The sequence below is a fragment of the Conger conger genome, chromosome 2 (genome assembly GCF_963514075.1).
Source record: "Conger conger chromosome 2, fConCon1.1, whole genome shotgun sequence".
Classification (NCBI taxonomy): Eukaryota; Metazoa; Chordata; class Actinopteri; order Anguilliformes; family Congridae; genus Conger; species Conger conger.
In genome coordinates, this window is record NC_083761.1 from 86,353,403 (window position 1) to 86,373,228 (window position 19,826).

Genomic DNA, 19,826 nt, shown 5'->3' on the forward strand with positions numbered 1-19,826 from the left:
TGGACCAAAACAATCCATCCCACAGTAGGTGAATGGAGGTGTTGCTTCTGTTCTGTCCACAGGAAGATCGGCCATCCTTTGCTGTTCCAAGCCTCTTCTGAATTTCCTGCTCTTGGTGCACTTATAGATGATGCTCTGATGATACCTTTTTTTCATCCAGGAATGGATTTAATCTGTGCAACTTGGTCTTGTGTTGTATCTCCTTATGTTGCCGGAGATACTGGATTTCTTGAGAGAGAGAACCATTTTGATTATGGTTAACTGCGCTTCTCTCCTTTCTTCTAGGCTGGCGGCTTCACAGGACCGTGGCTTAAGGCCTTGGACTTCCTTAGCATGGCGCTTTAATTTAGCAATGGCCTTCACCAGTCTTGACCAATCAGAGAACTTGTGTAAGTGATCCAACAGTGACTTCATCTCCTTTGCCTGTATGTCATGCACATGGGCCTTCTTGAGCTCTGGGTCACTACTTGGAATCTCTCCCACCTTGGCATCCCTGCTCGGTAGCTCCTTGTAATAGTGTTCGTTTCTTTTCAGCTTCCTTTCCAGGCATCGGAGACGATGTACAGCACATGCCTTGTTGTTTGGTAAGTTAGGTTGTTCCTTCTTGAAGGGCAGTGGCATCTCATAGTGACCGTAATCATTGAGCTTGATGCTTCCTTGCATCTGTGACAGGAAATGAAGGTCTTCTTGAGAGATGCTAGTATCATCTGAAGCTCTTTCGACAAAGTCAGACTCCAGGACCTTGATGACGTCTACAGGTGAGTCTACTTCTGTAATCTGTGTTCTGCAAACATAATGCACTTCACTTCTGAGGTCTGAAGACAGCTGACAGTCTGGCATAATTTGCTTCATAATGACTTGACTTACTCCTATTGCATCTCCATAATCAAGACACAGGTTTCCATAGCCCACTATGCTCCAGCCCAAGTCTGTTCTCAGCCCAAATGGTTGATTTCCTTCGCCAGGCACGACCTCTCTTGGGACGAGAGCTTGAGGACAGTTGTACCCAATTAACAAGCCAATATCACAGCTTTGTTGGGGGGCTATCTCGGCTGCAAGGTGTTCAAGGTGGGACCAAACCTTCGCTGTCTCTGGTGTTGGAATATGTTCTCTTTGCGGGTATAAAGTCTCTTGTGTAGGTTATAGGCAGAGGTATTACCTTGTCTGAGTAAAACCCTCTTACTTGCAGGCCAGTAACCCTCTGACACGGCACAATAGTGTTTCTTGAAGCCATGGTGGACAGCTTTAACTGAACAGGTTCACTTTTCATGTGCAGAGCCATTGCAGTTTCTTTAAGGACGAAAGTTGTGTCACTCTGTTTCTAGGAGCGCATACACAAGAATTTCACAATCGGGCTCACTTGCTGCTGACACCCACACTGGGATGATGGTGGATGTATGAGTGTCTTTGATGTTCTGAATGACTCTATTTGATGTTGCCTAAAACGAAGATCTGATTGCTTTGCTTTGTCGCCGTTCAATGCTTTCTTCTTTCAACCCGTCACAGTTACCTGCTCCATTAGCTCTTGTTGGCATCTTTCTGTCCTTAGGGCGGTTGTCATGGAGACAAGTTGGATGTCTTTTCTCACAAACGTTGCAGATCTGCCTCCTATCACAGTCCTTTGAGCGATGACCAGATTGCAGACAGCCAAAACACAGCTTCTTTTCTAGGACAAACTTCACCCGTGCAGAGATAGTTTCATCCGTAAACTTGTGACACTTGAGTAGACTGTGACCTGTCTTCTCACGGAATGCACAGCTTGTGACAGTCCTTTCATCTGAGTTTGTTGCCCGAACCTTTGCTCCAGGACCTCTGTTCCTTGAAACCTTGTTCCTCTCGATTTTAACCTGGTTTTAGAGCCTAGAGAGATGTTATCGGGTTGCAAGCAATTCTAGCTTCACATGTGAGGAACTTAACAAAGTCGCTGAAGCTTGGGAACTCATGCGTTTGCTCTTCCACTTCCATGACCTTTCTATTCCACCTAGTGGTCAGCCAGTCTGGAAGTTTAGCGAGTGTTTTCTGATTCTCATTACAGTCATTGAGAACTTCAAGGCCCTTGATTTGAGACATGGCCGCCTCACAGCTGTGGAGGAAGTCAGCGAGGTCTTGAAGTTCCACACTGCTCTTGGAGTTTATCTTGGGCCGTGAATCAAGCTTGTCTCTGAAAGCTTTGGCGATGAGAAACGGATTGCCATATCTCTCTTCTAGCACAGTCCATGCTGAGCGATAGGCTGATTCTGTGCCTAGCATGAAGTAGCTGTCTATGGCTTCCTTGGCTGTGCCACTCACATACTTTTGCAGGTAATATATCTTTTCTTCACCTGGTATATTCTTTCTGTCGATGAGTGTCTGAAAGGAAACTTTCCAGTCATTAAATCTGAGTGGGTCACCGCTGAATATTGTTGGTTCAGGTATAGGGAGGGGACTAGCATTGATGGACTCAGTACAGCAGCTCTTATAAGAGTGTTCACTATCTTCTTGCCGTAGCAGTGTTGTAGCTGGTGATGGAGGATAATGCTGTGGCAGGTTACTTTCCCCTTTAATTTCTTCCCTTTCTTCTATAACATGTTGATGGAGAAGCTCATGTATTTCATCATCAGAACATTCACTCTGCTCATACACTTGCTGTCGTGCCTTGGCTGCCTTTAACTTCTTTACTGTCTCTAATCGTTCCACTTCTCTGCGCTTGGCTTCTAGCACCTTTTGCCTCTCTGCATTTTCAGCTTCCAGTTGCCTTCGCCTCTCTGCATTTTCAGCCACCAGTTGCTCGAGTTCTTTGATATGATGTTCTTTCTCTAGCAGTACCTGTAATGCAGCTTCATTGGCGGCGACTTCGGCAGCAGCTTCCTGTCTTAGAGCAGAGTACTGGCTTGAACGTCTGGATGTGACCCTTGAGTTGCTTCGAGAATGAACTGAAGAGGGCTTGGAAGACTTGATGCGGTGAGATGAGAGACTTGTTCTATCTGTTGCTGCAGATCTGAAGATAGATTCCTTATCTCCCTCCCTTTCTCTTGTTTTCCGAACCCTTGATCTTCATCACCTTCTGTGTGCAGATAGCTTCTAGCTATTTTAATTATTTTCCTTGTTACTGCTTCACAGGTGTCTATTTTTTTTTTTTTTTTTAAGATATTGTTTAGGCCTTTTTCAGCTTTATTGGACAGTATATAGTATAGAGAGACAGGAAGAATGGGAGCGAGAGAGAGGGGAAGACATGCGACAGATGTCGGACAGTCGGATTCGAACCGCCGACGTCGCGGCTCGCAATGAGCATGCGGTCAGTGCTCTACAGGCTGCGCCACCGAGACACCCAAACACAGGTGTCTATTCTGCGACGTGTGTCGGGGTCTGGAATGTCAATGCTCCTCATAAACGTCATCCAGGTTCCTCACAGCGTTGCTCACCTTGGTGGTGTGCTCATGCAACAGGCCGTTTGTACGCTCTCCACTCACAGTTCCTTTAGCACCCTTAATGATAGCCTTCCACTTCTCATAGCTCTCGATGAAACGGTGTTGAACCCTTTTTACTTGCTCTTTGTGCAATTCTCGGCCTTTTTTACGTTACCTTGCGAGCTCTTTGGCTTCCTTGTAGCTCTGTCGAAGAAGCGTGGTCATTCGAAGCTTTGATGCCTTCAGTTGCTTGTGGATGTGTGTTTGACTCTTGCTGCTTTAAGTCTTCACCACCATCATCTTCTCTGTCACTCTCAAGGAAAGATTCTTTGTCTGACATGGATTACTCAAGTTAACTTTGGATTTAATGCTACCTTTAGCTTTACAGTTACCAAATAAATGGTCAAAATATCTTTAACACAGCTCAGTTATCACTCTGGTTTTAACTTATAACTGGTTATTCCCGTCGTTCAATAATTTGGCTTATGATCTGGTTACATTAGTGATAATTAAGCAAAGAAAGGTGCTAACTCTTGCACAGGTAAGTTACAAATGCATAAAGCACTAGCAATGTACCTTTACAGTGCTGTAGTGCAGTTCCATGTTCATTTAACCACCACTTGTTTTAACATAAATTTTACAGTGTAACTCTTGGCAAACACAATCTCGATGAATGAACGTCACGGATTTCAACAATGAAAGTTAAGTAAACAACAACAACTTGGATATGAAAAAAATGTTTCAGTCTCTTGTGCAAGGCATTCAAAGTCTCTTCTTTACATAATTCACACGAGTGGCAATTTAACAATCCCGCGGCTGTTGCGTGGACGAGGATAAAGATGCACCCGCGACGTGGAGAAGCTTCATCCTTCCCGTGCACCACCGGACTCTAGCGACTCTCTTCTCGGCTACTCACGCAAAGCAGTCGAGTTCTCACTGTAGCTCCTCTAGGTAGTGAACAATGAGGCCCGAGATTGTTCAAAACACAGGGTTTATTACAGCTCCGCCCCAACCCGTGAGAACTGAAGAGAATAGAAAACAAACAATCACATACACACACATGAATGGACGGGCTTTAGCCTAGCATATCTTAGTACAAATTTCACAAACACATCAATAACATACCTCGTAGGCTGCACTACCATAAGGGGCTTTATCTTGTCTTCATTTTCTGTCCCTGTCTTCCCTTGTTTACATTTAACTCTTTACATGACTTGTGTTATCACTTAAATTCTCTCTGTGAGTGTGGAGACCACAGTCCGTGTTGCTTCTTTGTTATGCTTCTGCTTAGTGGTGCGTCTCCAAAAAGTGTTGTATGGAAACAATGACAATGAACCTCACCTTAACTAAACAGGTAGGAACCAAATTAAATAAGTGAGAAAACTGATACGTGGGGCAGTTACAAAAGAGCTCTTCTTAATATTTTATATTGTTGGTTGGTTTAATACTGTTGCCAATGAAAAGTCAGCCTACGAATTTAATAAAAAGTAAATCAGGCAGAATTAAAAATGAACTCAATTTAGGCTACTTGGCTACGCAATAAGGTTTCCATGTATTTACAGCACAGCGCACGTTCAATGAATGAATGAAAGTGGCTGCCTTGGCTCGCAATAAACAGACGGGTGGAAATCCCGACACTCTTTCAACTACATATAACTTAACAGTGAACCATCAAATACCCCCCAGATTTCAGTGCCCATCAGTCCCAACATTTAGCAGTCCAAAAGTCAATTAAATCCCAAACCAAAGCGAAAATCTTTTGATAGCCTACCGGTATGCTGCTCCAAACGAAACGCATGTCTCACAATAAAACGCACTTTAGGAAAAAAACTGTGCTGTTATCTACGCTAATTTGTTATTGTTCATGAAGGCGTGTCTGGCAAGTTGTTATTTTATGGATTCTGGACTTGCATGTGATTTATTGTGTTTGAGAATATTTGCAATAAACTAAGTCTGTTAAGACTGACACTATGACTTACCAAACGGTGTTTCCTGATTAGCCTACACGAATTGATTTCTGAACGGTTACAGGAAGTGTTGAACAGTGTTGGCCCACTTTAAGTGTAGCCTTTTACTTTATTTCTAAGAATAAAATTCTACAACAGAAGCCTAATAAGAAATAAAGGCCTGCCTCGAATACAAGCCTGCCCCAAATAAAGGCCTGTGCTTTGTGCGGCCTAAGTAAATAAAAGACCCCGGACACAATTTGAGGATTTACGGTAGTCTGATCAAATGTCGCTCTGGATAAGAGCATCTGCCAAATGCCATTAATGTAATGTAATGTAATGTAAAATGCAAAATGCCCTACAAATGTTTTTAGTATGGGAAGTGTGAAATTGCCACTATCATCAAAGTAATGTTTCTGTACTCTGTGTGAGATTTTCTTCTTGAGTGCAAGTGATTTAATTGTTGAAATAAATCTAATTTTATGACCAAAATAGAACTCTTACAAGTGCAGAGCCTGACAAATAGTACTCATTGTGGGAGATGTTTCACAAAAGCTTCCTTTACTTGATGTGATCAAATTTAAGAACAGCCTGATCATTAATACAACCACGTCTTCTTTTTTTTAAGACACACCAGTCATTTGGGAAAACGGTTTGGGCATACAGTAGAAATAAACTTGATTATGTACATTGCTAAATTTTATTCTGAAAAATAACTTGTCACTACTGACCTTTTCAGTTCCTCTACTCTTCATGTAGGGACTATAATGTGTTTGCCAGCTTAAGCTGATCATTAGACTTCAGACAGTATGTTTTATCTGTGATTTGAGGATCTTTGTTTCACTCATTTCCAGCGTTGAATAAGAATTTGTGCTCAGCCCTATAACGTACAGTGCATCAAATTTCTATGACTATCATTTTCCCTGAGAAATGAACTGAATAAAAAAAATACATTTCAACATTGTATTTGTTTACGTTGTATATGAATTTACTGTCCCAAAGCATACCTCAAAAGCCATACAAATATGGTTCTGTGACAACAAAATCAATGTTCTGCAATGGCCCTCTCGGGAGCCGGACCTCAATCCAATCGAAAACCTGTGGACTGAAATGAAGAGGATTGTTGATAAGCTTAATGCAAGAATGTGGTCCAAAGTTGACGGGTGTTAGAAGTGGAGTTCTGGATTTTTGTTTGGAAGTAATTTATTTTGGCAGTGGTGATAGTGAAGGAGAAACCTGTAATTGTACTGGCTAATGGGGCTCTGGTTATCCTAGTTCTGAAATGCATTTCCATTTGAAATGTGATGCAGATTTGTAAGAGCGTTAGGTTGAGTAATCCATTTTGGAGAGCTCTTTGAACACTTTATGCTTTAGAAAAACATACTCTCACATATGTGAATAGAACATACATGAAGGTTATTTTTCTGGGCATTTTGTATCAAAAACAGTTTTAATGGAAAAATAAGGTTTTTCTGTTCATGTCTCTGTTGAAGTTTGATCAAAATGCTCTTATTTGAAAACCAGGAATGTTTAGAATAATGATGAAGTTTGATTTAAATGCTTTTATTAAAACTGTGAAATGGTTAGAATTGAGAATAAGTGAATAAGTCAGCATGAGTAATTAGAACTGTATGTCTGTTCAAACACATTGAGCTGCAATGTACAGTGCAGAAAACACTTAATCAGGTGTTTAAAAAGCCATGGCATTGGATACCACCTGTTTTGACTAAGTGATGCCGGTCAAGCAATATGTGTCTTTGCAAAGAAATGTTCACCAGCCGATTTGCCTGCGTCATTATAGAGGCGAAAGGTTAAGACAGCTCAGCTTGCATAGAGTGACAGAAGGCGGGTTAAGAGAGACAATGTGATGTTATATGACAAATGATTGGTTAGCTATAATGTATAAAGACTAGGATACTTCCTATTGTTACTTTGGAATTCTCTGGTCTCTGGAAGCTTCTTGCACGGAGCACACTGATTCCCCAGATTAATCTGTTTTATTTTAAACTTAAGATTTGTAATGAGAAACTATTGACTCTGAGTCAATTGAGTCCTGATGTGTCTCACCTCCTGCTCTCCCACCGCCCTACTACTTGTGCCCTGGACCCCATCCCCTCAAACCTCTTTCAGGCAATCACGCCTGACATCCTCCCGTTTGTCACCTCCCTTGTTAACTCCTCTCTGTGCTCTGGTTGCTTTCCCTCATCATTCAAGAGGGCCTACATCACCCCGCTCCTAAAGAAACCCACTCTAGACCCCTCCTGCATTCAAAACTACCGTCCGGTATCTCTCCTTCCTTTTCTATCCAAATCCATTGAATGAGCCGCCTCCAACCAACTCTCTTCCTTCCTCTCTCAGAATAACCTGCTGGACCCCCACCAGTCTGGCTTCAGACCTGGCCACTCGACGGAGACTGCACTCCTCTCTGTCAACGAGTCCCTTCAGGCTGCACGAGCAACCTCTTTCTCCTCTGTCCTGATCCTTCTTGACCTCTCTGCGGTGTTCGACACTGTCAACCACTCCATCCTCTTAGCCTCCCTGGCATCAACAGGGATCTGTGGCACAGCCTTAGACTGGATTAAATCTTATCTCTCTGGCCGGTCCTCCCAGGTGTCCTGGGCTGGAGGACTGTCAACCCCTCGCCCCCTTGTTACAGGAGTCCCCCAGGGCTCAGTCCTCGGACCCCTCCTCTTCTCCATCTACACGAGATCCCTTGGCCCCGTTATCTCTGCTCATGGCATCTCCTATCATTGTTATGCCGATGACACCCAACTCTTTCTCTCCTTCCCCCCATCAGACACACAGGTCTCTACCCGTATCTCCGCCTGCCTGAGAGACATCCAGAGCTGGATGGGCAACCACCATCTAAAGCTCAACCCAGATAAGACGGAGGTGATCTTCATCCCTGCTTTAACCTCTCCCTTCTCTGATTTCTCCATCTCACTAGGGGATACCACAGTGACCTCATCCCCTAGTGCAAGAAACCTTGGAGTGGTGATGGACAACAGGCTATCCTTCTCCAAGAACATCGCTACGGTGACCCGGGCATGCAGGTTCTTCCTGTACAACATCCGGAGAATCCGACCCTTTCTCACCACCTACTCCACTCAGCTCCTTGTTCAAGCAATGGTCCTGTCCCGCCTGGACTATTGCAATTCTCTGCTGGCTGGCCTTCCAGCATCTGCCATCAGACCCCTACAACTCATCCAGAATGCTGCAGCCCGTCTGGTATTCAATGTTCCCAGACATTCACATGTCCACCCCCCTGCTCAGCAACCTCCACTGGCTGCCTGTTATGGCTCGCATCAAATTTAAAACTTTGGTGCTCGCATACCAGGCAGTTAAAGGATCAGCCCCTGTGTATATTCAATCCCTTATCAAGACCTATATACCAACAATACCCTGTCGAGGACCCGGCCCTAGGCCCTCCTGATGAGAGATTGACAGAAGATGGGTTAGGCAGGAATGCATTGTTAACCCCTCGCACACGCCAATGGGGTAGGAGTAAAAGCTCCCGTAAGAGGAGAAGTATATGGTACAAGATAAATGTACAACCGTATATGGATACTGAGGAGTCTGAAGTCAGAGGACTTAGATTTAGGGTTTTAAGGAGCAAGGTTAAAGTTCTGACTGAGAAAACCCCAACCCTACAGGGGAGGGGCACAATGCCTGGCTAAAACAAAAAAATAAATAAATAAGGAAAACGGAAGGGATGTCAATACCGAAAGAAGATTAAGAGGCTTTAAGGGCCTTCCTGATTATAGCACAAATAATTTTTCGGATAGATTCAAAGGACTGACTATAGAAGAGCTGGTGGATGATTTACACTCAGCTATTGGCTGGATGTCCTTTGTAGATCCCTTAAGGCGCCGCGGAGAGGGGCACCTGAAGAGTGTGTTGAGATGGTGGAGGGCACTAACTGGCTTGTATGAAGTAAAAGTTTGGAGAGAGTCCAAGGAGAGATTATGACAGGGAGACAAATACCAGTGATGAATAGGTTCATTAAAAAATTACATAAGAGCTAGTGTTTTTCCACTCGTATATTAAGATGGTGGAAATTCCCAAACTGGAGGGGCACATGACATAAAATATTGGGGAAATTTCTTTTGAGGTATGAGAAAATGACAATTGGAAAAACAGAAATAATTAATATGATCATTAAAAAACATAAGAGATAAATGTCTTCCCGCTTGAAATATTGGGGACATCTCTTATCAAAAAGGTAAACTTTTGTATGCAAAAAAGATATATAAGGAATAAGCTTTTAGACCTTAGGGGGGGATCTTAGAATTTTGCCTCACAAGATATCTACGAGCTGTTGAAGAGAGAGCAACACAAGACAGCTGTATTCAAGCTGGAGTGGCGCGCTCCCTCTGCGCACCACTCCAGGATATGGATATGGAGAGAGGAGTGACGTACGCGGTGCGGACTCAGCTGAAGAAAGAGCCACGCAGAACAACTATAACCAAGCTGGAGTGGTAATTATAATCTATATTACTTGTAGAAGTCGTGTAGGGGAAAATTCACAGAACGAAAGATCTCCCTCCTAAAATCATGATAACCAATCACAAGTCAAAATCAGACTCCGCCTTAGTGAGCAGGCTGGTTCCTCCAAAACTCTCGACGATGTGTGCTAACAGTTTATCAATATATCTGTATTTAAGTATGATATGTACCCTGTATAGTTTCAAACTGATTAACTGCTAAATTGTGCTAGGATTACATAGTGAGCCCAGCCAGCTGGCCGGGGGGGGGCCCGTCTTGAACTGTGTAGACCAAACTGTCAAGGACACGGGCAGAGCAAGATATGACTGTACAGCTGATTTCTCCGGGACTCTCGATGTTTTATGCCAGGAGTGTATCTATTTGACCTAGAACATTAATTATAGCTGAGCTTATGAAAACGCAAGAAACCACAGTGAAAACTGTTGAAATGAGAGCAAAGAATGCTACGTACATTTATTCCCTTAGAAGAGAATAATTAATCAAATGTTTAGTATGTCTCTGTATATTAGAAAAGTATATTAGAAGTGAATATTAATGAAATGTTTAGTTTGTCTGTATATTTTCAATGATTACTGCTGCTTAGTTTGTCTTATAAAAGCGAAAGATACAGAGTGACGTGTATGGATGACGTGTTAGAGGGAGGGCATCCAGAACTTTATGAGGTCTGGTAGTTTGCCAAGAGCAGGTGCGGGGTGAAGTGAGGACACGTAGTTGGCAGAATGCCCTGAACTTTGTACAGAGTTGGCAGAGCATAAGGACCGTTGGCAATTTGCCACAATGACGTTGTGGGAGGAGCGTTGGGAGGAGTTACGATAAGAAAAGTGAGGGTGATTTGCCAGAATGAGGTTTGAGGAGGAGTTGTAGGTGGAGTAACTGTGTATAAAATGGGTGTACAAATGCCAGTCGGGGTTCAGTTCTGGAGAGCTGATCCGGCTTTATGCACGTGTGCTAATAAAGTCTGATTTTCCTGAAGATCTTGCTGCCTGGTGTTGTCTTTTCCCTCGCGAAGATGTTTTTCGACAAATTGAAGATTTGGACTCTGTCGTTTCCTAGACACGACATTAGGAAAAGTAAAACATTATAAGTTTACTTTTATATATCTTTTATGTCTCATTAAGGTACTATATAAGGTAGAAAAATGTAGAGAAGTTATCATAGTTAGATAAATATAATATTCTATAAATAGTTTCTTTTTAAACGTCCAGAAGGGGGAGCTATAGGATAAGGCTAAGGCCAAAGAGGATGGATATTGGAGGGGTGTACCTTGATTTTTAAACATCGTGGTGGAAAGGTAATTTAGAAAGAGCTAGAGGGGTATATGTAACTTGCATGTGATTAGCAAACTGTAAAAGATGATATGTACACTGTAATCTGTATAACTCTATTCTTTTGATTGATTATAATAAAGTATATCTTACTATAATCATATGTGATAAAGAGTTTTTAGAGGAATACATTGAATACAGGACATCGATTACCAGATTTGCATCACACCCTTCACTTCGAGACTGGGCTGGAAGTTCAGCAGAACTTACCAGGGCTCCAGGACGTTCGGACGTTCTGAATTTCTGTATGTTTACACTAGGACTCGGAACTGTACTGTCCTCTCAGGTCTACTTTTGCACTTGTTCTTGTGATTGATTTGCACTTTGTTGTACGTCGCTCTGGATAAGAGCATCTGCTAAATGCCACGTAATGTAATGTAATGTAAATGTCATTTGGAAAATGTTTTACTGAAGCCACTCTAGCATAAACGCCTGAATGATGGAGTACTGCTCAGATAGTTGTCCTTCCGGCAGGTTCTCTCATCTCTGCAGAGGACTTCTGAAGCTCAGAGTGACCGTGACAGAGGGACCCGTCTGGTTACTCAGTTTGGCCTGGAGCCCAACTCTAGGAAGAATCCTGGTAGTACCAAATAATAGTTCCATTTCACTATTATTGAGGCCACTGTGCTCCTGGGGACACTCAAAGCTTTATAAATGGTCTTATACCCTTGCCCTGATCTATGCCTTGCCGCAATTTTATTACAGAGGCCTACAGAGAGTTCCTTGGACTTCATGACTTGTTTCATAAGGTGCCACTCTGAATTGTGGCATATATACACAGGTGTGTGCCTTTCTAAACCATGTCCAATCAATTCAGTTTGCCGCAGGTGGACTCCAAATTCTAGACAAAGCTGGCGACAATTTGGAGTGCCACAGCAAAGGGTCTGAATACTTCTGTAAATTAGAGATTTTTGATTTTGCAAAGGATTTTCAGAAATCTCTTTCTTAAATGTCTCATCCATTTAAAACTAAGTCTAGAACACAATAACATGTGCTGTAGACTTAATGCGGACAAAATGTCTAAAAGGACAATATTGTGTGATTCCATCAGTAAGTAAAAAAATGCATTTGTCAACCATCAGCATGGGAAAAGCCAAAGAACTGTCAATTCAGAAGACACAGATGGTAATTGGCCATCACAAGTCTGGTAATGGGTACAAAAAAATATGTCAGTCTTTTAAACACATCACTTCACACTGTAACCACAAAAATATTCCAATTAAATATATGGAATGGTTGCAAACTTGCCAGCAAGAGGACACAAGTCCACACGGACAGTAAGGAAGTTGGAGAGGGAGGCCATAAGTAACCCATGGATCGCAGTTTAAGAACTTCAGAAATTGGTTACATCTTGGGGCCACCAAGTCTCAAAAAGAACCATAAAATCACTTCTCCATTCCAGCAAACTCTTTGGAAGGGTGGCACTGAATTCAATTGGAATTATGACTGGAAGAGAGTGCTATGGTCAGATTAAACCAAAATTGAATATTTGGCCATACACACTATCAACATATTTGGCAGTGGTCCAGGGGAACTATTTAAGATCAATGGTACAATGAATTCAAAAAGTAGCAGAAAATCTGGCCTCTGCTTGGATTTAGTTGTAGATAGATTGACGAGCAGGACAAAGACTCCAAACATATCAAAATCCACACAGAAATGGTTTAACAGAACAACATCCATGTTTTGCAATGGCCATCTCCAGACTTAAATCCCATTAAAAACTGTGGTCTGAGCTGGTCCATAAGCGCAAACGTAGGGATATCAATGATTCTTACAAGTTCTGCATGGAGGAATTGCCCCAAATGTGTTCTCAAAATGTATCACAAATTATAGGAAAATGCATACCACTGTTGCATTACTGTCACCTTCCTGTCAGCTTTGACCACTCTGGCCATTCTCCTATGATCTCATTAACAAGACGTTTCTGTCTACAGAACTGCTGCTCACTGGATTTTTTGTTTTTTGCACCATTCTTTGCAAACTCTAGACATTTTTGTGCATGGAAATCCCAGGAGCTCATCAATTTCTGGCACCAACAATTATTCCAAAGTCACTTAGATCACATTTCTTCCCCATGCTGACATTTGGTCTGAAAAACAGCTGAACATCTTGACCACGTCTGCATGCTTATATGCATGTAGTTGCTGCCACATGTTTGGCTGATTAAATATTCGCATTGACAAGCCAGTGTAGAGGTCAACCTAAAAACGTGCTCACGAGTTTATGTGCAGATGATAGTCTTCCATGGGAAGGTCAAGTCTAACTTTTATTGCGAATTTTCCGCTACAGATATTACCGGAAGTAACTTTTCCTTCACATTCTTCTAACTTCCGTACGTTCACACCGCTGGACTCTACTGTCATTCGCTTGATGGTTCAGAAGAGCAACACGCATAGGGTCCGTTCGCCGCTGAGAATTGCGTTGCTGTGGAATTAAATGAATTAATTGAAGTAATTGAGCTCTCGAATACAGGTAAGTTTCTTTCCCCCCCAAAAAATGGTTTTGTTATCCCTCTTCGTGTCAGGGTACTTTCCTTTCGCTAGTATTAGCATAGCATAGTGTATTTGTTTGCAGAATATATTTTAGAGTTAGAACAAAGTTATTGCTGTGCTGTAAAATCTATCTTGAAATTACTAGCTACCAGCTACTTCAAAACGGCTTGCGCTGGACAAACCATGTTGATTGTATTATTTTTGTTGCGCTTGGAAAACGATGTTGATTGTATTATTTGGTCTGGTCTGAACTGGTCAGCAACCAGCTGTTTCATAACCTTTTTCCAGCAGTATACCCAACGTTGCTTCACGATGAGAAGGTCAGCAAGATTGCAACGAGTTAAAGATATCACTAAGTTTTGCCCTTCCGGTTGTTCAGTAAATTAATTCTTCGAACATGAGGGAATACTAGCAACATGTCAAATTGGCGTTTGTCAACATTAAATACAGTGCAATTGAATCAATGAATTCGTGTCCACATTATGCGCATCCCGGCCAATGAAACTGAAACTGAAGGAGAATAACAAGTAGGCTAGAGATGACCAATTAATCATCTTGTGAACAACGGCGTAGCCTTTTTCCCGAAAGTAACTAACTAACGTTAGCTGGTTGCTATCCATGTCCATTTAGGTCGGTATTAGTGTGATTATTGGTGATATCTTCCGGATGTGAATTAAACCGCTGCCATTGTTTCCAACTATTCAATCGCAACCATATTTTACATCTGGAAAGTAACCAATAGCCTACAGTTTTCTAGCCATGTGGCTATCATAAACGTTCCGCTGGTAAAGCTAGTACATCCCTTAATATATGAATAGTAGAACCGGCTTAATATAATAAAATAATACAATTCTGAATAACTTCTCAACCTATGTCAGGGATGTGAATGGACAGAGGCTATTTCTCCTCTCCATCATGCTATGGCCTGCTCCATCTTCAGGCTGCTCTACAAGGTCTCATGTTTTGATGTTATTCTCTACTTTTTGGTTGGAGTTTCAAGCTACACTGGAACAAACACGACTACAAACCTGCACACATTTTCAGGTAGGGTACTTGAGAAATGGCTTTCTTCCACTCTGAAATAAGGAGACACTAAAAAGAACACACAGTGGTAGTTGAAGTGATTTTTGAAGTATTTGAAGTATTTTTCTCTCTGTCTGAAATGGCTCACCACTCACAAATATGTCATCCATCTACTGAATGGCCATACTGTATAGTGCTCTAAATGATGTACTAAATGAACGGTGAATTAAGACAGCAGACATTGTCTTTCTTAATGGTTCAACATCATCACATCTGCTGCATATAGTGACAAGACCATATAGCTAGTTCAGCATACTATGCAGGATTTTTACCTTGAAAATATTATAAAGCAAACATGCTCAGTCATTACTATGATACACTGGCAGCCTGTGTCTGTGTTCACTTCTGCCCAATACCTGGCTTGTCTGTTTGTTATTGTAAAAACTCCCTGGGCCACTTCTGGGCTTGGACCCTTTTTATTTCTGTGCTGTATCTGAAAAGCATGAGTCCAATACAGTGAACTCATACACTCTATGGTCCAATACAGTGAACTCATACACTCTATGGTCCAATACAGTGAACTCATACACTCTATGGTCCAATACACTGAACTCATACACTGTATGGTCCAATACACTGAACTCATACACTGTATGGTCCAATACACTGAACTCATACGCTCTATGGTCCAATATACTGAACTCATATGCTCTATGGTCCATCCCACTGAACTCATACTCTCTATGGTCCATCCCACTGAACTCATACTCTCTATGGTCCATCCCACTGAACTCATACTCTCTATGGTCCATCCCACTGAACTCATACTCTCTATGGTCCATCCCACTGAACTCATACACTCTATGGTCTATCCCACTGAACTCATACACTCTATGGTCCATCCCACTGAACTCATACACTCTATGGTCCAATACAGTGAACTCATACTCTCTATGGTCCATTACACTGAACTCAGACGCTCTATGGTCCATCACACTGAACTCATACGCTGTATGGTCCATTACACTGAACTCATACACTCTATGGTCCATCCCACTGAACTCATACACTCTATGATCCAATAGAAAGAGGGCAAGAGGAGACGTGCATGGATTGCCTACTGCTGTGCTGAACTGGATTTGCGAGAGATTAGCCTTGGTGGCTAACCTTTAATCAACTGTTTGGCCAGCATTTGGTAACATGAATTAGCTGCCGTGTTATAAGCTAACTACATTCAGTTTTGTGTGTCAGCTGGCTGGCCATGATAGCTGGGTCCCTCTGCACAGAACTACTTTTTTTAGGAGATTCTACTGGTTTATTTTCCTCTCCTGGGCACTGAGCTCTTTAAAACAAAAAACTGAAACTCTGTTTGGCACTGCTTATTCAAAACAAAACAACAACAAACCCCCATTAATTGTTACGATTCACAGTCCAAGTCTATTAACAAAAAAGTGCCAATAGTAGTATTCTTCTTAACCCATGTTCTGTACAATTGTGTAGGGGGAGATGGGTTGTAGTATGTGTACTCAGTGAAAAGGTGTTATTTTAAGTGTTCTCTCACAGTTTATGAAGACAATTTAAAAAAAAGTTTTGTGTATAATAAAGTTAGGGCAGTTGGCAAAGCATTGTGGTGACCATTGTTGTTCACAATTTTACTTTGCATTGTGGGACATTTCCAGTGCCAAAAAAGTGAGTAAAAGTTGATTTCTGTTTTATGGACATTGGAACAAGATGGCTGACAGCCGAAATCATTGACTATTTAGTAAATTCAAAGACGGCCTCGGTTTGTCCCAGGAGAGGGCTTCCCCCACCTCATAATGCAAGTGCGCCCCCCTGTGGTCAGTCAGGCATCTGCAGGACTGCAGAGTGTAAAGAATGCATCAGCTGCTGTAGTAGGACTTGATTCAACCTAAATACCTTCCCCTGTTTCCCTCCAGGAGCTGAACTTCTGCACACCTTTGAGCAGCAGGATGATGCAGGCAGGAGTCTGTCTGAGACAGGACACGGAGACAACACTACCAGAGCTCACTGAGCAGCACAGGATCAGACTGAAAGAAGAGGAACTCAGTGGACTGGAGTCAGAGACAGAGTGTGCTGCACCAGGACTCAACACACTGGAGCCAGAGTGTGTTACAGCACACAGCGGAGTCAGCGATGTACACCACACACACACATCAGTGATAAAAACAGAAGCTGATCTGGGCTCCACCCACACTGGGGATCTTATTAAGACGGAGAGCCCTGAAAGGACAGAGCTGGGATATGTGACCCATCTGCATCCTGACCAAATCAAAACAGAGACTGAAGATGGAGGATACCTTCAGGCAGAACACATCAGTGACTTGCAGGTTATTCAATGTGTTGATATTAAATCTGATCAAATGAAGTATGAATCCAGTGAAAATTTAGTGAGTGATCTGATGGATACTGTGATGACTGGGGCTGGTGATCATTGCAAAGGCCAGAACAAACCATTCCAATGTGCAGGAGAGCCAGAAGGTGAAATTCAAATGGGTGAAAAGCTATACAAGTGTACACAGTGTGGGAAGTGCTTTTCCACTTTATCTCATTTAAATAGACACCAGAGAATTCATACAGGTGAAAAGCCATACCAGTGTACACAGTGTGGAAAGCGTTTTTGTACAAATTCTGATTTAAATACACACCTGAGAATTCATACAGGTGAAAGGCCTTACAAGTGTGCACAGTGTGGGAAGTGCTTTTCCACAGTATCGCATTTAATTAGCCACCAGAGAATTCATACAGGTGAAAAGCCATATAAGTGTGCACAATGTGAGAAGTGTTTTTGTACAAAATCTTATTTAGACATTCACATGAGACTTCATACAGGTGAAACGCCATTTAAGTGTACACAGTGTGAGAAGTGTTTTAAAGCAAAATCTTATTTAGACATACACATGAGAATTCATACGGGTGAAAACCTGTACAAGTGTACACAATGTGAGAAGTGTTTTAATACAAAATCTTATTTGAACAGACACCTGAGAGTTCATACAGGTGAAAAGCCTTACAAATGTGTTCATTGTGGGATGGGCTTTTCCCAGATATCTCAATTAAATAGTCACCAGAGAATTCATACTGGTGAAAAGCCCTACAAATGTACTCTGTGTGGGACATGCTTTTCCCAAACGTCTCATTTAAATAGCCACCAGAGAATTCATACAGGTGAAAAGCCCTACAAATGTACTCAGTGTGGGAAGTCTTTTTCCCACACAAGTACTTTAAATTGCCACATGATGATTCATACAGGTGAAAAGCCGTGCAGATGTACTCAGTGTGGAAAATGTTTTTCCCAAAAAAGTAGTTTAAATCGACACAAGAAGATTCATACAGGTGAGAAACCATGCAAATGTGCTCAGTGTGGGAAGTGTTTTTCCCAAGCAAGTACTTTACATCGCCATAAGATGATTCATTCAAGTGAAGGGCCCTAGAAGGGTACTCAGTCCATCAGCATTTTCATACCATTGTTTCATGTCCATTGTTTACTTAGAATTTCTCTAGATGAGTACTTGTACATAGGACTGCTGTTATCTACGTTTTGTATAGGCTCTCTCAAACACGATGAGCCAAACTACAACCACCTCTGAACAGTATTTGTGATGTAGTTGCAGAGAAAATGTGTTACCCCAATCCGTTTGTAAGAAACTTCCTTCGCTAAAATGGTTTTTAGTGGTTTTTAATGGTCTACTAAAAAACATTTTAGCAAAGGAAGTTTCTTTCCAAAGGTGTATAGTTTGTTAGGCTTGCATAAGTCAACACAGCGTTTTATCGCCTGCGTAACAAAACTAACATTTTCAATACGCTTGTGGAGTCTGTTGCACTTCGACAAAAACATTTCTTGAGATTTTATGCCAAAAAAGGTTGACGTTTTACGAAAAAAAATTATAATAAAGTTGTGATGCCTACGTCTAAATAGAGGAGTTCCAATTTTTAGTGACTTGACCCCATTTTATATTGGTGAGCATTTAAATACATTATCGTAATGCTTTTGAATAATAAATAGCATGTGATGTTATGCAATGTGTTTGACTTGTTGATGGTATTTGACAAAAACGTCAATCAATGGATCTTAATGAATATAGTAGTTTACCAGATGGTTTGTGATTATTGTACTTATTTTTTATGATCTTCTTGACCCGTCTGAGGACAGCTGCAAGGAGAGTGAGTTTGGGACAGAGAGGTAGGGGAGGGTGATAGGAGGGGGGGAGTGCAAACACTTTTTTTCAGGATAAAAAGTGTCCTTTTGGGGTCTCCAAATGTCCTTTTTGGAAAACGTCCCAGACATAGATTAGAAAAAACAATGCAGAATACACATTTTTGGTGATATTGTCCTCAAATTTGAAAGGGGATTTCTTCAGTGTTGTGACTTGGCTCCATTGTGTTTCTAAGCGCACAAGCCACAGCTACAATAATCTGTCCATCGATTATCTTAACCCACAGTCCATCGCAGGGCACACACACCATTCATTCACTCATACACTCATACACTCATACACTCATACCCACGGGGAATTTAGACTCTCCAATCAGCCTAACCTGCATGTCTTTGGACTGTGGGAGGAAACCAGAGTACCCGGAGGAAACACATGCAAACTCTGCACAGAGAGGCCCCGGCCGACGGGGATTTGAACCCAGAGAGCCCTGAAAGGACAGAGCTGGGATATGAAACCCATCTGCATCCTGACCAAATCAAAACAGAGGCTGAAGATGGAGGATACCATAAGGCAGAACATATCAGTGGGGATATCAAATGTGTTCTTACTGAGAATAATCAGACCAGAATTGTCTGGAAAAGTACAAACGGTTGCAGCAAGCAGCTACATTGTCAACGAACAACGATCATAAATTCAAGTAATAACCCAAGCCTTTTGAATTTCTTTAAAAATAAGAAAATTCATAGGAATGAGGATGAAATTAATGTAGGGGAGGCCTATGAGTGTCCCCGGTGTCAGAAGTGTGAAAAGTATTTTCCTGCAAAATCTGATTTAACTAAACACCTGAGAATCCATACAGGTGAAAGGCCATATAAGTGTACACAGTGTGAGAAATGTTTTCATGCAAAAACTGATTTAACTAAACACCTGAGAATCCATACAGGTGAAAGGCCATATAAGTGTACACAGT

The 19,826-nt window shown here is 41.9% G+C and overlaps 1 protein-coding gene across 1 annotated transcript; it reads left to right on the plus strand.

Annotated features, from left to right (window-relative positions):
- Positions 1-14,259: 14,259 nt before the first annotated feature.
- Positions 14,260-18,717, plus strand: LOC133122602 (zinc finger protein 436-like). Its single transcript, XM_061232654.1, has 2 exons — positions 14,260-14,702; positions 16,619-18,717. Exons 1-2 carry the CDS (start codon positions 14,574-14,576, stop codon positions 18,131-18,133), a joined length of 1,644 nt encoding a protein of 547 aa, XP_061088638.1. The 5' UTR covers positions 14,260-14,573; the 3' UTR covers positions 18,134-18,717.
- The last annotated feature ends 1,109 nt before the right edge of the window (positions 18,718-19,826 follow it).

What these genes read in the sequence shown, in the direction of transcription:
- LOC133122602 (XM_061232654.1), top strand. Translation starts at nt 14,574, where the DNA reads ATGCTATGGCCTGCTCCATCTTCAGGCTGCTCTACAAGGTCTCATGTT. An exon ending in AAACCTGCACACATTTTCAG is followed by an intron (nt 14,703 to 16,618) that starts GTAGGGTACTTG and finishes GTTTCCCTCCAG; the next exon opens with GAGCTGAACTTCTGCACACC.